The sequence below is a fragment of the Agelaius phoeniceus genome, chromosome 3, assembly GCF_051311805.1.
Source record: "Agelaius phoeniceus isolate bAgePho1 chromosome 3, bAgePho1.hap1, whole genome shotgun sequence".
NCBI lineage: Eukaryota > Metazoa > Chordata > Aves > Passeriformes > Icteridae > Agelaius > Agelaius phoeniceus.
This window is the reverse complement of record NC_135267.1, coordinates 24324632-24340171: the sequence shown is the minus strand read 5'-3', so window position 1 is coordinate 24340171 and position 15540 is coordinate 24324632. Positions and strand designations below refer to the sequence as shown.

Genomic DNA, 15540 nt, shown 5'->3' with positions numbered 1-15540 from the left:
TGGCTGGGTTGTAACCAAAACCCGTAGGGTACCTTAGATAACAGAGAAAAAACCCTTCTGGGGACATATTTCAGATGTTTTTGATAACAATGACACCATAACAACAGTCTGGACAAATCTAGTCTGTGCGCGCTTTTGGGATCCCTCAAGGCACTATTTTAAGCGTTCACGACAGGACCATGATGCAGACCGGGGAAGCATCAGCGGTTTCGGCTCCCCCGAGCCGCGGCTCCCCACCGGGACAGCCCCCGCGTGGGAGCAGCTCCGGCCGTGCCCGCCGCCACTCCGGGAAGCGGGAATGCGGGGGGGATCGGGGTCACCTGACTGCGCCGGGCCACCGATCTGCGGCGGCGGCGGCGGCGGCGGCAGCGCCGCTCGGCTCCGCTCCGTCCCGCCCTCTGCACCGGGCTAGGGGGCGGCGCTGCTGCGGCAGTAGCGCGGGGATTAGGCTGCGGGAGGATTAAGCCGCCGGCTGGAAATAGCAGCGTCGGCTCCCGGGCGTGGACGCCCAGCGCATCCCCGGCGGCGGCGGCGGCGGCGGGAGGGGGCAGCCCGCCCGGCACCTGGGGCTACCGGGGCCGGGGGGCCGGGGGGGGCTGCTGCGCCGCGGGGCGCCTCGCCAGCGGGCCGGGCCGGGCAGCGGTCGCGGCGGGGGCCGGCAGTGCCCTCCCCGGAGCGGCGGCAGGAGGACGGCAGGGAAGGACGCGCTGACAGGTCGGCCGCTGGCGCTCGGTCCATCCCGCTGTCCCCCCGCGCCGGGATGCTGCATGGCGCTGGGCGCCGCCGCCGCATCCAGCGGCTCCCCGCTTCCCGGCGCGGAGAGGGGGGGTCCCTGTCGGGGCCGGGGGTGGCGGTGGGGGAGGCACCGGGAGGGCAGAACATGGCGCAACGGTGCCATAATCTCGCACCGGGGAGGCGGCGGCGCGGGCGCTGCAGCGGGGCCGGGGCGCGGCGGAGGCAGGTGCGGGAGGGCTGCCTTCCCCCATCCCGGGGGCTCGCACCGTATCTGTGTGCAGCCTCCTTCAGCTGCCGTCATTATTTCCCCTTCATCTGTTCCTTGCAGCGTCTAAAATACCCTCCTTCCTGCCCCGGGCGGCTTCCAGCGAGGCAGAGGCTTACACAACGGGGCGGGGGGGCTGCGCCTCGGGAGGGGCCGGGCTGCCCCAGGGACCATTGTGCGTGTGGCGGGGCTGTGCCCGTGCCCGTGTGCGTGCGCCCCTGCCCCTGCCCGTCCCTCCGTGCCTCCCCCCGGCCGCAGACCCGGCATCTCCCCCTCCCCTCCCGTGTCTTTCGCCCCTGCAGAGCAGGCAGCAGCCAGCACGCCGTTCGAAGATGTCGGGTCAGACGCTGACAGATCGCATCGCAGCTGCTCAGTACAGCGTTACGGGATCGGCCGTAGCCAGAGCCGTCTGCAAAGCCACCACGCATGAAGTGATGGGGCCCAAGAAAAAGCACCTGGACTGTGAGCATCCCTTTTTGTTTCCCCAGCCAAGGCCCGGGGCTGAGGAGCCTGCCCGCAGGGCACTTTAGCGGGCCTTTGAGCCGGCTGGCTGTCACGCTTGCTCTAATCCAGCTTGCAAAGCATGAGGGTGATGGGAAATCTCCAGGAGAGGATGAGTTATTATTGCATTTCTTCTCTTATTGCATAATACTGCTCTTTCGGCCATTTTTTTTCCTCATGACCTCTTGCCTTTTATCCAGGAAGACAGTGGAAACAGCGCCTTATGGAGCAGGGGCTCGGGGGGAGAGAATCACAGGGCAAAATGGACACGCGCTTGCCACTGCCTGCTTTGGTCAGGATTAAACTAGGATGGGATATACATAAATAATATTCCCAGAGCTGGTCAAGCACCAGCATGAGCGGGGCCATCTCTACAGCACTGCATCTCCACTTCTGAAGAGGTTCGGATGATGGCGTGCTTAAATGGCAAGGCACTGGGATAACGCTGTGCTGCAGACTGGGGCAACCTTTGGAGAGTTTAAGGGCTGTTGCTGAGGTCCCAGATATCAGACAGCAACTTTGTGAGCTGTCCAGTAGTGTGAGTCAATGTTTGATTGAAGATGGATGTTGGCTTTATCTCAGATTTTTGATCTGTTCTGGACTGACATTAGCTATTTAAGGCATGAAGCAAGGTTGAGGCAAAACCTTTATTGGAAAACAATGAGCTAGTCATGTTTCATCCTGACAATTTCACTTCAACTGTCTGCCCCTGCTTGGAGACACCAAGTAGTAGAATGGTGAAAGAATTTGGTTGTGGGATGTTAATTGGCCTTGTTTACCAGTAGAATCTCTGTCCAGCATTGAACTTGGCAGATCAACAGCAGGTGTTAATATCTAAAACTAAGTGGGCTTCCCATGGTCTTTTTGGACGTGGTAAGAGGTACATTCAAGTAAAGATCAGCAGGTTTTATACGAGGCAGTCTCTTGGCTGCTGGCCATTACTAAGTAATGCTGGTGCAGGTGTTTATAAGTACAGTTCTGATGATGCAGTATTTGTTAAAAGGGGGTAGCATTACTTCTGGAAAATAATTCCAGATTTCACTTCTAATGACTTTGTAGCTTACCCTCCAAGAAGCAAACAGTAGACTGGTCTTTCAGTATATCTAGATGCTCTTGCAATGTGTCCAAGAAATGCTGATGTAAGCAGCATTGCTTGAAGACTCACGGGAGTCTAAACTGTTTAAGTAGATAATTGGTCTTGATATCATATATTCTGTCATGTTTTCTTGTATATTTAAAAAAATCATCTTGGTTATTGATGTTTCTTCTATGTTGTTTTTTGGTAGCTGTCAACACTTTTTAATCTTTTTAAACACTTTAGGCTGTGTCTGGACTGTCCTATACAGACCATATCTCTTACTAGAAGCTTTAGCTTAAAAAAAGCATAGCTCATGTATTTGAAAGCATGTTGTGTCTATGTGTCTCTGTGTTTCTGTGTGTATATACATATATAAATAAAAGTACTATCTGGAATAGGCAGGGTTAAAGTGAGGTAGGAGTAATCTACCAGTGTTATAGTAAGGACTGTAAAGGATTTGTGTTTGGATACTGGTGCTAATAGTACTATTCAAGAAAGTGGGTGTACAGAAGACAGAAGCAAGTAGAATTCCACAGAATTTCTTACCTACCTGCATGTCACGCATAAACGAGGAAAAGAAGTTAAAAGAAGTTATCATTTCCTGGGAAGACATATGTCTGCTCTTTTTTTTTTTTTTTCCTATTTTACAAGCTGTAAATAGCAGTTCAGAGTTTAATTGTCTGGGTGCATTTCAGGTCGGATAAGTAGCTTTTGAAGATGTGAAGAATGAAAGGTAAAACTTCCCAGTGCCTTACAATAAGTTTTATGTATGAAGGGTTTAGACAATTAAAAATTGAGATTCCAGAGTGATGTTTGGAATGATGCCTTATGAAGATCTGTAATTCTGGTATTGGCATTGGTCTTCTGTGTCCTTAGGGAACTCCATAATTTTATTTAGTGTCTTAGAGGCCAGGTGTCAGGTCACACAACCTCTCTTCCACTGCCCTACTTAGCAACTGGGCTTTGTAAATTAAATTGAGAGATCAACTATTTGACATGGGTTAAGTAGTCCTGTAAGGATAGGATACAATAATGCCTGTTCTCATATGTTTGCTGCAGAAGATAATAATTACAGAGGGTTATAGGGAGATCATAGGTGACAAGGTGAAAGGTGGTGTGTAAGTAAGGGAGAAAAGAACAGAATTAATGTCTTCAATGTAGAAAAGCTGGGCTGCTAAATGTTTACTTTCGTGTGGTTTTCTGTACTTGTTATAGCTTTCAAATCCAGACTGTAATATAGATGCTGCTGTCTTTTGGCATGGGTTCTCAGTGCTGGACAGGCTGGTCATGAGAAGGAGCACTAAAGTATCATTTGGCTGTTATCTTATGCTTGTTAACAGGATTTACCATTTTCTTGAACTCCAGATCTCCTACTAGTGAATTTTCAACAACTGCTGGAAGTAGTGCCAGATGGCATTAAATGAGCTTCTCAGGTCCCTGTGGTGGGAAAAGGAATGTAAATCTAGGATGCTCTGATGGTGTGGGACAGTCGAGCTCTGATCATTTTTGTATTACAAAACTGTTGTAATCCAAAAGTTGTCTAAAAATCACCACATTTATAAGGATTCCTATCTTTCAGCTAACCAATGTTTGTTAGCTAAATTATTATTCCTGTGAAGAAGTGGGGAGTTAGCAACTTTATTTTGATGCAGTGGGAAGGGCCATTGCAGTGTGTGAATGAGGCATATGGGCTACATTAAGGATATATAAGCTGAGCATTCAAGTGGGAAGGCAATACTTGTGCACAGCATAGGAGCTTGATTCTTAGAACTGTTCTGAAAGATGTGTTAAGGCTTCACTGAGGGCTTAATTGTGTGGGCCAAGTAAAAGTCTGCTTCAAGCCTCAAATGGGAATGACTCTGATGGTATCAACAGGGAGATGCTTTTGGAGAAGGGAAATAATATAACTTCCAAATGTGAAACCACCTGATATATGAGGGAAAAGTGAGTAAATCTCAATTCAGCTCTTTTTATAGAATCTCACTCAGAAACAGACCTTCAAGCTTTCATTTAGGGAAGTGGATTGGAAACTAGTGAGGTTGTTGCATCTGCAGGTGGTTGTAACAAGTTCCTGTTTGTGAAAATGATAGAAATGGCTGGGATTTTCCTTGACTTATTTTGCTGAGTGAATTGCTTTGCAGCAGGAGGAAGTTTTGCAGTGTGCATTCTGAAAAGACCACATGTGTCTCCTTACTTCTTCAAAACAATTCTCATAAGGTTGAGGACCTTCTCAGAAGCCTGATGAAGAGCTGGGAGATGTTTGCAAAAAGTCAAAACAAAGCAGATGAATAGCAGGATTTGATTTTCTGTGGCTGTGAAAATGACTTGTGTGTCTGCTGGAACTTATTTTCATCCCAAGTCTAATTTTGCATATTTGCATCTACCTGGCAAGCAGAGGCTCTAAAAAAGAAGTTTATAGTTTAATTCATGGTGGTAAACTGAACTGCAGGGCTGGTGTCAGTATTTTGCTTGTACAGACACTTCTTTCCTGCCATGTTCTACCTTTCTTCTGCAGTCTCTGGTGTTGACCTAATAAGTTTGAATCACTTTGCTCTTTAGTGTTGAAATAGAATTGTGTGTTGACCAAAAGCAGTGTGTTAAACTTTTTTGCCTAGGCTCAGTAAAGATGATGTTGCTGGGTCCCACAGGTTAGCCTTAGAAACCTCTGTCTTACTCCTGGGGAATATGTCTGTCTCTGTTTTTTGGGAAAAGCTGGAGGTCAGTGGAACTACCTTGAGTGCCTAGAGTTCAGTGTGTATTGACTCAGTGGTTAAAGGACAAGGTTAACTAAGATGTGCATATTTCAGAAGTTGTTTGCTGTTGAAGTGATTTGGGGAGTGTTCCAGGACTGCTGGCTCTTGTGGCCCTCTCCTAGTGGGAATAGTGGTGCAGATGTACTGCATTGCTCTGAAGTCCAGGTGACACTTGGGCTCTACAGCTGTGGGAGTATCTTTAAGAGAATTGCCAAGAACAGAGTCCCTGTACACACTGGGCTTAATCCTTCACATTTTACTAATGAAACTGCTATTATGTCTCACTGCATCTTGTATTGCAGTAATTCTGTGTGTCAGAGAACTGACTTTGTTTAAATGTTACTGCTGAAGATCAGCTGGAATACTGTGTCTCAGTTTTTGTTGTCATAGCTGGTGTGGATTTTATAGTGTGAACTCCTCTGTCACCCCAATGACTTGCTCTCACACCTGAAATGAAAAACATCCAAGCAAGCAGTTATTTATTTTAATACTTTATTGGATGTTGGATTAGCACTTTTATTGTGTGTAAGGACTCATCATCAGTTTTTATGTTGAATGGCTACTTCTGTGGGCTTCTACCATGTCCTTTCCCAAAAGGGTATTGAGGACACACTTCATTTGTAGGCATGCAGATCTTTGAATAGGAGTAGAAATAAATGTCTGTCATGGGTAAGGTGAGGTAATAAGAACACTTGTTAGATTAGTTGTTCTTGAGTATTTAAGTAGCATTAACTTTCAATTCCCCCCCAGCCCCATACTTTTTTTAAGGCATGTGTAATACCAAGAGAAGGCTGCCCTAATCAAGCTAAGACACTTGGCCAATTCTTCAAAATATATTTGAATCAGGGTAGAAGTTTGAATTCATGTTAAGATCCAAATGTTGAAATATGGGCAGTATCACTTGATTCTGTGCATTTCAATTGTTCTATGAGTAAGTTGTCTTATGGTGCAATGCCTAAGGAAAGGAAGAGGGAAGATGAGAGAACAGGAAAATGAATAGGTACTGTAACGTTAACCTTTTTTTCATGTAAGCAGTGTAACTTGATAAAGATTGACTAGTCCTGAGGGCAGGTATTCTTAGTCTTTTTCAAGAGTAAGCAAAATCCTTCTGTTAAACATGTTTTTTCAAGGTCATGGATGACAAATTCTAGGACAAGTCAGGGCTTTCTGTTGTACTGACTTCCATTGTAGACCTTGATAATGGAGTAGCTTTTTATGAGATGGTCAGAATGGCAGTAACCAGAACATGGTTCTAATCACTCCTATTTAGTAGTTGAGTATGCTTCATAATAGTCTCATAGTGTTGCTCCCTTAGATTTTGGCAGCAATTGAACATCTTCTAAATGACAACAAAAAAAAATCTGCATGTTTGATTGATTTTCTGTGTTTTGATTTGATCTGTGTCTGATTTCCCAGCCTCACTCTTAAACACTTTATCTTCTGTGCATCTTTACATGGGCCTTTCACACTAGTGAGGAATTCTGTGAAGTCTCCTAGAAAATGCTCTGTAGGTATGGTCAGCCCATGCTTCTGTGTCTCTGCCATGTGAAAGATCCTCTGTAGTGCTTAAAAGTAGATGACAGCATAACTTTGAAGGTCATGAAGCATTTTGAAGGCTACTCATTTTCTCTGCTTCTTGCTGCACTGAGAAATGGTAGCCATAGAGAATTTCCTGCTCCCACAGCTCCCATTTTTGAAGAAATGGTAGTGTAGTAGAGGCACACTGCTTTTAGCATTTTCCTACTGCTGCTCAGGATTCTTGAGACTACTTTGCTCTTCCTGCCCTGCTTACCTTCCCCCATTGCTGGGTGTCCATGACAAGTTGTTGGCTGCAGGGCTGGCTTCCATAAGAGACCAGGATGTGCTCTGTGCCAGACACAGCCAGGTCCATAGTGGATCTGCTGCAACACACAGCTGAGCCCATCCACAAAATTTGTGGCACCTCAAGGAAAACAAACCAGAGAAAAAGCAGAAAATACTGAACAGACAGAGGAAGTGGGAAAAAGAAATGGCAAAGGGAACACCAAAGTTAGAGGTGGAGCAGGAGGTACAGGATGCACTCCGTGGTGCTGGAGCAGATATGCTCTGCAACATCTGGAAGAGCCCCCTGTTCTCTGAAGTCGCAGCTGCAGCATTTCCCAGTGCTACTAAAACCTTGCCATGTGCATAGAGTTCACTCCCTGGCACTGAAGAAAACAAAGGGATAGACCTTCCTCAGTCAGCTCTGGACATACAGTATTGCTGAAGGAGCTGGCTCCAGTATTTCTGAGGATAGGGAAAAATTGGGGTTGGAGTGATAACATTATATCCCTTCCCTATGCCTTAGCATAGCCTAAAGGTGAGTCCAAACAGTATCAAACAATGTCCTTAAGTTACCATGCCCTGTTCCTTTTTTGGAGCACAGATCAGGATGATAGTAAGGGTGGAAAAAGCACAAGTTCTGTTGTGTGCCTTGGGTAAATACAGGAGCCTCACCAATGAGTGATAAACCTTGCACCTCCAAGCTTCAACACATGGCATGCAGATTAGAAATAATCTGGCTGGTTTGGAGTGAGGGCTTTCAAATACCATGAAAACGAAAAAGCAAGGAGTAAAGCAAGCAGGAAATCAGGGTCTGGATGTCATTGCAGGAGATATAAAGAAAAGGATGGGTCATCTGGCACAGGACTGAACCCTGAACTCAGACTAAATGAGAAGATAGAAGAAATTTTCCCAGTAGGCTGGCAGGCAGTGATCTGTAGCGCAGGGTTTGCAGCAGTACTTCTGTTCCTCTGAGTCAGCAGTATCAGCAAGATTGCAGTGTGCAGCCTCACTGGTGAGTTGATATTAGAGTATCCCATCCCATCAGATTCAGCAAGGCTGCTTGATTTTCCTTCTGTCCAAAATTTTGCTTGGATGAGAGGTGGTGGCTTAAATTAAGCTGAATAAACCAGATGTTGGCAATTGCTGGAAGGCAATTGGAATACTTGGCAGAGGCTAGCTTGTCACTTTGCAGAGTATGGTAAGGTCTGCTTTTTCTGGAATCTTGCAAACCATATGCTGGACCTTTAAAACTGTTTTTAATGCTTTTTATCTTGCTATTTTGATCATGTTTTCTTCAGAGCTGGCTGAAAAAACTGAAAATCAATACAAAACATGTTTTGTTTGTGCTCATAAAGTCTTCTCTTTAGGTTGTGAAACACATTTACTAAAGCAGTTGAGAGTTGAAGTTCACTGAGAGAGGGAATGTAGTATACTATCCATCTGCACTAGCATCACAAGTGATGTTGGACATCAACCTTGAAATGAATGTAGGTGGAATACTAGAACAGTATTTTCTGGCAAATGGGGCATTCACTGGGCATCAGGGCTTGGTTGTAGGCACAGGAAATGACAGTGCAGAATATTACAACTGACTTCTGGACCAGCCAAGTCTAAATACCTTTCTGTGTCTCTTTTCTGCCCAGGATAATGTGATCTCGTACTTTGTTGTAGATTACATCTGTATCTTAATTTAGTTTAATGAAAGGGATTGGATGCCAAAAGGCCCTGATGTTATGCTAATGTGTGTCTTTAAGTAATTTTTACTCTGGCCATCTGAGCAGAGGCAGCATATCAGTCAGTTGCCTTTCCCAGAGTCTGTTTTTTTTCTAGCTATTGATAAAACTCAAATATGTTATGATGTTTTTTTGTAGAGGGGATTTTGTGAGTAGATAGACATGATCATGCTTGAAGACCACCAAACCCTTCCTCTCACGTACTGAGAGCTGCAGGTTGCTGACAGAATGTGCCTGCAGCTTGGGTCTGACTTGTGACAATCAATTTCTTTTGATTGTAAGCCAATATACAGAATTACCACAGGTAAAAAGCAAATTGGCAGGAACTCCTGTGTTGCAACTGGGCCTCAGAGTTCTGACAAAACAGTTGAGCCATATGCTTTGACAAAGTTTCTTTACTGACTCAAAGAAGGAATAAAAAAGAAAACAGCATTCTTTGCTCATTGTTTTTAAGTGTTTAGGAGACTGAGATGAAAACACTGGTAAAGATAGATTGGAGAGTTTGGTGTCCACTTGAGCTAAGATTGTTCTACCATGCACTTAAGGGACCAAAGAACACATCTTTTCAAGAAAGTGTCTTAAACTTTTTTCTGTCCTAGGAGGTGATACAAGGCTGTGGCTTGACTGCTGACAGTACAGTGCATCACTTCAAAGTGACTCTTGGCTTTGCACGAGAGCAGATGACATGATGGCAGCAGGTGCTTCCATAGCAGATGGTCAGGGGTTCGCCTGCAGAGCCTGGCAGGCTCCTGGTGCCTCTGGCATAGTTTTGTTATATATCTTAAATCACTCTGATACTTTACAGAATGTTCTAAAATGGTCCTCCAAGAAGTGAGAGAAAGACAGGACTGCTTGAAGCATGAATAAAAGATGCTGACTTGTCGCCCACATTGTTTAAATGTGTGCAGGGTTACCAGTGATGGGGAAGGTGCTCAGAGTAGGGGGGTGGAGGGTGATCCTGCCACAGTGTGGGACAGCACTGCGAGGGGCACATCTCTAACATGACTGGAGAGATGACCTAGATGCACTTCAGGGGGAGTTCAAACTGCTTTTCACAGGACTCTCCCTTTCACTTCTTGCTTCAGGGAGTGTAGGGCTTGTATGAAGGGGACAAGCCAGCTGGCCTGCTTCCTGTCTCTGAAGGCTGCTGTTTCTCATGATATATATAAAGGTCAAATATATATTAAAACTTTATCTTACCATTGCATCAGTCTTTTAGCAGCCCTGGAGTTTTCAAATCCAACCTTTTCAAATGGAGACTTGGGTTTGGATCCTGATGCATGACTGGAATCCAGAGTATGTTTATTGTGCTTGTAGCTCCTAATCTTAAGTTTTATATCTTAATCTAAATGTATTTATAGGAGAATGTACATTCTGCTAAGGGACAGCAAGCCAGAAGCAACTCACCATGTTTAGTATGCCAGTGTTTTGAAAACATGTATGTTTTATTAGGAGTGATGTTCTGTTGCTGGCAAGTGAAACAATGGTATTTTCGTATGTGAGCCTTACCTGCAACTTTCTGATCTGATCTTTCATTCCTTGAAATGACTGTGAAAGACTCTACATTAGAGTTTTTCTGGTTTTGCAAAGTTGATTTGAACTTCAGATTGCTTTGTTGATGGTGAATGGCAAAAGTGTTAACAGGCAAGGTTTGCTATGTTTGTGATAGGTGAGTTTAAAGAGCTGCTTCTTGTTCATCAGAAAGCTGGAAATTGCTTAGACAGTATTATGAGAAACTACCTTTCAAATATCATGCTCCATATGATGCTAAAGTGTTAAATTGACACTTCTGGGTGTTCCAGTCTAGAGATCTGACTCTGCACAAAGCTTCTCTGCCTGGATGTGAGCCTGTGTGATGGATTCCAAGTTCCTCACTCATCAGTAGCTTGATAGGAGACTTCTACTGCCAGTGGCAAATTTTTAATCCAGAGGCATTGGTGAATTCAAACTGTTGATAGTAACTTAGTACTGTCAGGTTTTTTTTAATCCTTGTGTTCAATAGTCCTTACTGCATCTTCTATCTCTCAGGTGGATGTTCCATTGAATTTAACATTTTGGGGTTTTTTTCAACAGCAATAAATCTGCAGTATGTGGTAGGCTACCAGATCATGTTGAAGAGTCAAGTCAATTGGACGTAGACCTCAATGTTTTCAAGATTTTTGAGATTTTAACTCACCTGTCTGTGTGGCAGAAGAAAAGGAATATTGTTTAACTGGTGTAGTATGAGGGAATGGACAAAAAGGAATTGAGCAGGTCCATATTTACCTTTTTTTTTGTTTTTCATAGCAAGGAGAGGGTAAAGCTGTGTCTAACTGTGTCATTTTGTTAAAAAGACAAGGCACAGCATTCATATACAAGGCTGCCATCTGGTTTTATGAACTCTTCTGCCTTATGGTAGATACACAGATACAAGACAATGGATTGGAATGATAGTAGCCATGTTAGAAAGTACTTGCTGCTTGGTTGGAGCTGTTTCAATGTGCTTCCAGGAGGTCATACTGTTGCACTGGCTCGTGCAGAGGTTTGTATTGCATTTGATTTCTTTTTCCTACAGGTATGTTCATGTTTTCAACAGGGCTGCCTGCATGGTTGTGGGCATATCATTCCTAGTTAAAAATTTCTTGTTGTGTTATTATGGGGCATCCACTGATGAAAAAACTGGACTCAGAATAATTTTGCTGAGGGAGTAGTAAAAGCATGGACCATGGTCTGGATATTGAGTCAGATGTGTCAGCTTCTGAGGCTGCCTAGTCAACTGATCTCTTTCCAGCACAAAGGCTGTAGCTAGTTACCATGTCACTGAAGTTGTTTGCACATTGTCTCATCCCCACCCAATTTTTGTTTTGTTTTGTTAATGTATTCCCAAAATGTAACATCTAAGTGTTAGAGCTGGAACATCAGGCTTCTTGCAATATGTTTTCAGTCTCGTTCAGCTTTTTAGTGGATTACAAATTGCTGTTCTGGGCAGAGTTGATAGTGTAGTGATAGTTTCACTTCTAGCAGTTTATTAAAACCAGATGGTTTTCTGTGGAAAGGAGATAATTTGGGGATAGAATTCTTCTCAGACTGAAAGAGCTCAGGTACCATGCCCCAGCTGATTACCACTTTCTGCCAGATGTGTTTGGAGTGTAAGATCAGCCCAGCATGTAAAGGCTGATTAGGATTAGAAATTGCTGCAGTGCAGAGATTACAGTAAATGGCCCAGTGCTACTGTGGCAAATATGAAATCCTTGTTTCCAGTGTAGCTGTACTCTCTACCTAAAAGCTGCAGTTGATCCTGTTGCTGATATTCCAGTGAGCTCCCAAGTGATAATAGTTATGAATTGATGCAGTCAAGAGGTAATGTTGGGGGTTGGTCACTTTCATTGAAAAGATAATCACAGGCCAATGCTGGAATCCTGGTATCAGGCTGTGAATGTGCCTAATGTCAATAGGCAATTGACAATAGTAATTTAAGTAGGCTTTATTGACTGTTACCCTTCTAAGCAATAATCTTACAAGTGTATAATCCCTTTAAAATTGCTCTGTTGTTTGCAGCAAGAGCCAAGATGCAAGAGAACTGTCACTTTAATGCTTGTATGGATGGAGAGAACAATTCCCTTAGAGGAAATTGAATAAATGCTTTGAAGGCTAGGCAGAAGATTGGCTGGTGTTTCCAGTTTTGTCTCTAAATTAATGTGTATTTTGGTTAAGGCTTCCAGGTTGGAAGTGCTGAAGGAAATGTCTTGTAGAATGAGGTCTGAGATTTGCCATGCAGGATAAAAGTTCCTTTTCATGCAAAGTTATTGGTCAAAACCTATTTATAATGTTGGCAGGGTTTTTTCCATGTCTCTTCTTCCCCCAGCCATATTACAATAGGATGGGAAATAACATTTCTTCAAGACAGCTGCTGTTATGTTTTAGTCTTATAACCATTGGTTGGTGTCCAGCAAATACAAATGGATTTTTTCATATCTTAAACTGTTAAGAACTATGCAAAAAAGGCACTGCAATAATGATTTGTGACTCAGCTCTTACTTCCAGAAAATCAATAAATGAGAGAAGTGGCACATTTAGCTCCAGAATTACTTGGTGTTTCATATCAACTTAAGCAGAAATGCTTAATTCTTGTATTTGAGAAGAAAAACGCATGTTTCTGTTGAGCTAGTTTTGGAGCAGAATTTGTGTGGAAAGAGGGTTGGAAGTGAGTTCTCTGGGTGAGAGGAAAAGATCATTAAAGCTGTGATTCCTCATCTTTCCTCTACTTTGGTGAACTTGTGTTATTGCCTGAGACAGATTCTTTGCTATTCAAAGTGAGTGAATTCTGTACAAATGAGGTTCAAGACTGAGCTTCTTATGACTTTGGACAGGGAGAAGATTCCATGCTTGATAACTAATACTTTTCCTGTAGTGAAGATGCTTTAAAAAGCTGTGGTAGCAGTAATGGGGAAGAAAGCAGGCAGAATTCTTGGACCATGGGGCCTTTCCCCCTTTGTTTGGTGTTCTGGCTTTGTGTGTGGGGGGCTAAAAAGGTGATTTCCATAGTATGTTTCTACTAGAATGTTTGTGTAGCCTATCTTCTGTTATTCCAGGTATGTAATTCCTGAGTAAAGAAGAAACTTTTATTCTTCTGACTGGTTGCATCACAGGTGTCAGCAAGGTCTCAGACTTTGTTCATAAAACAAATATCTATTGTATATTAACAAATATATTAATATCTATAACCTATATTAATCACTAATTAATTTGCAGTCTTAAAGACTATACTTAAAACCTCAATGAGTGCTCCTTAACACTTCTTTGTGTTGAAGTATTTGTCCTTTGTGTTGAAGTTGTGTTCTAAGTATTTGTCCTCACAAGAGTCTGAGCTTCTGCAGCTCAGCTGGCCTGAATGTCAGCTCTCCTACTCTCCTTGAGAGAACTCCAATGTAAACATTAAAGGTAGTGCACACTGTTCTGCCCAGTGCACAGAGGCAGTGGAGCTCTAAGTTCTGGGAACTTTTATGTAAAAAGTATTCATAGTTTATGAAACTTGAAGGAATTGCTTAAAGCAAGATCAATTTTTTTTTAACACAGTGTAGTCACACTTTCCCCCATTATTAGAGAGACAGCTTATTTCCCCATTATTAGAGAGATAGCTGCTGTAGCTGCACCCTTTTAGATCCAGTAGAAGACCATCTGATGGTTGGCTTTTATTTCCTGTTTCCAAGAGAGCTGAACCTGAACCTCTCAGGAGGAAAATCCATACATGTAAATAATTAAGTGCAGCATAACTGATGTAACACTGCTAATGCGCTAGGGTGATTTTTGCAGATGACTTAAAGCCAAATATCTTGAATGATATGTTGGTTAAAGAGGGGTGCAAACCATATGGAAGTATGTTGGAATAAAATCCAGCAGTGTGTATGGGCAGAAGATGTTTCACGTTGTTTCAAAAGAGGTATTTGATAATATAGGAGGGGGTGCACTGTTGTATTTTAAAAGGAGCAGTGGGGTAATAGGATGATTCTAAGGTTAATTAAAATCTCAGGTTATGAAATTGGAGGATACTTCAAGAGAAATTTGCTAGTACTCAGTCATTTACCCTGTCTCTCTGCAGACCCTTCATGTGATTGATAAGTTCTGCAAAACACTTAATATTTTGGTAGTACAATATGCCTGTGAGTAGGCAGAGAGGAAGAAATAGTATATAAAAGCTTGTCTTGGTGTGGGGTGCTGTTGTGTGGTTCAAAGACTGATTGTTGTGACCTCTCAAGCTTCAGGATCTGCTGCAAGTATTTGTCCTCATGAGAGTCTGAGGTTTATTTTGGAAGTAGGAGGTATTTGAAGTAAGGCTGGAGAGAGGAGGTAGCACCCCAAGAGCTACAGCTGCATTATTGGGAGTGTAAAATACCTGGAGAGCACATGCTCAGTGGAAGATTGTGTTTAGGTGTCTTGAGTTGGCATAGGCATGGACGTTCCAAGGCAATATCTGCAAGATGCTGGACTTAGATAAAAGATAGGCTTGCTGGCATCAAGGTGAGATACAGCAACCCTTGAGGCAGACTTTTGGGGAGGAAGGAGGAGACAGCATGCACTGCTGTTGGGGTCATTGTTACAAGCCAGACCAAGATGTGCGTTTGTGTTGACAGGGCAAGCTGGAAGTGAAAATAATAAATGATAAATTATAACCTCAGAAACAAATTTAAACTCTTTTCCATGGAATTGCCTGATAGACAAAGAAAACAACATTCAAATTAGCTAATGTTCTTATGAGCAATTGTTGCAGAAGCAGAAACTGGTAACTTTGTTCTGCTTTCTGGTACCATTTTGTGGTCAGGTTTCTGCAGACGGGGAAGTTCAGCTCTTGCATTTGTTAGCACAGTGCTCCAGTAGCTTCCTAATACAGTTCTGTCTTGCAGGGGAGGGACTCTACTCCTACTTGCCTACTTAACTTTCTTAGTTGATGCTTGTAAACTCTTACTCTGAGCTGCTTCTTTCTGTTCTTGGCTAGCTTGGGTTTGGAACAACCCTGCATTTCCTTTTCAATATGTTCAAGGCATTATTTAAATACTTGGAAGTGAGAAAAAAACTCCTGAAGTCTATTGTAGCATTTGAATAATAGTGAGGAAGGTCTGTAAGGGGGTTACTGCTGGAGAGATTTGGCAAAGTTTAGGAACTGAATGTATGACACAGCTCAGATGCTGAGGCAGC

The 15540-nt window shown here is 43.4% G+C and overlaps 1 protein-coding gene across 2 annotated transcripts in view; it reads left to right on the top strand.

The window, feature by feature from the left end:
- Nucleotides 1-343: 343 nt before the first annotated feature.
- Nucleotides 344-15540, top strand: part of SNAP91 (synaptosome associated protein 91) — a 63587-nt gene continuing 48390 nt past the window's right edge. The window contains exons 1-2 of one of the 2 annotated variants that reach the window (XM_077174886.1): nucleotides 344-714; nucleotides 1308-1462. In XM_077174886.1, the coding sequence (XP_077031001.1) occupies nucleotides 1333-1462 (130 nt within the window). In that variant the 5' untranslated portion in view covers nucleotides 344-714; nucleotides 1308-1332. Of the gene's footprint in view, nucleotides 715-1302; nucleotides 1463-15540 lie in introns of both variants that reach the window. The other variant, XM_077174887.1, reaches the window with a different exon arrangement.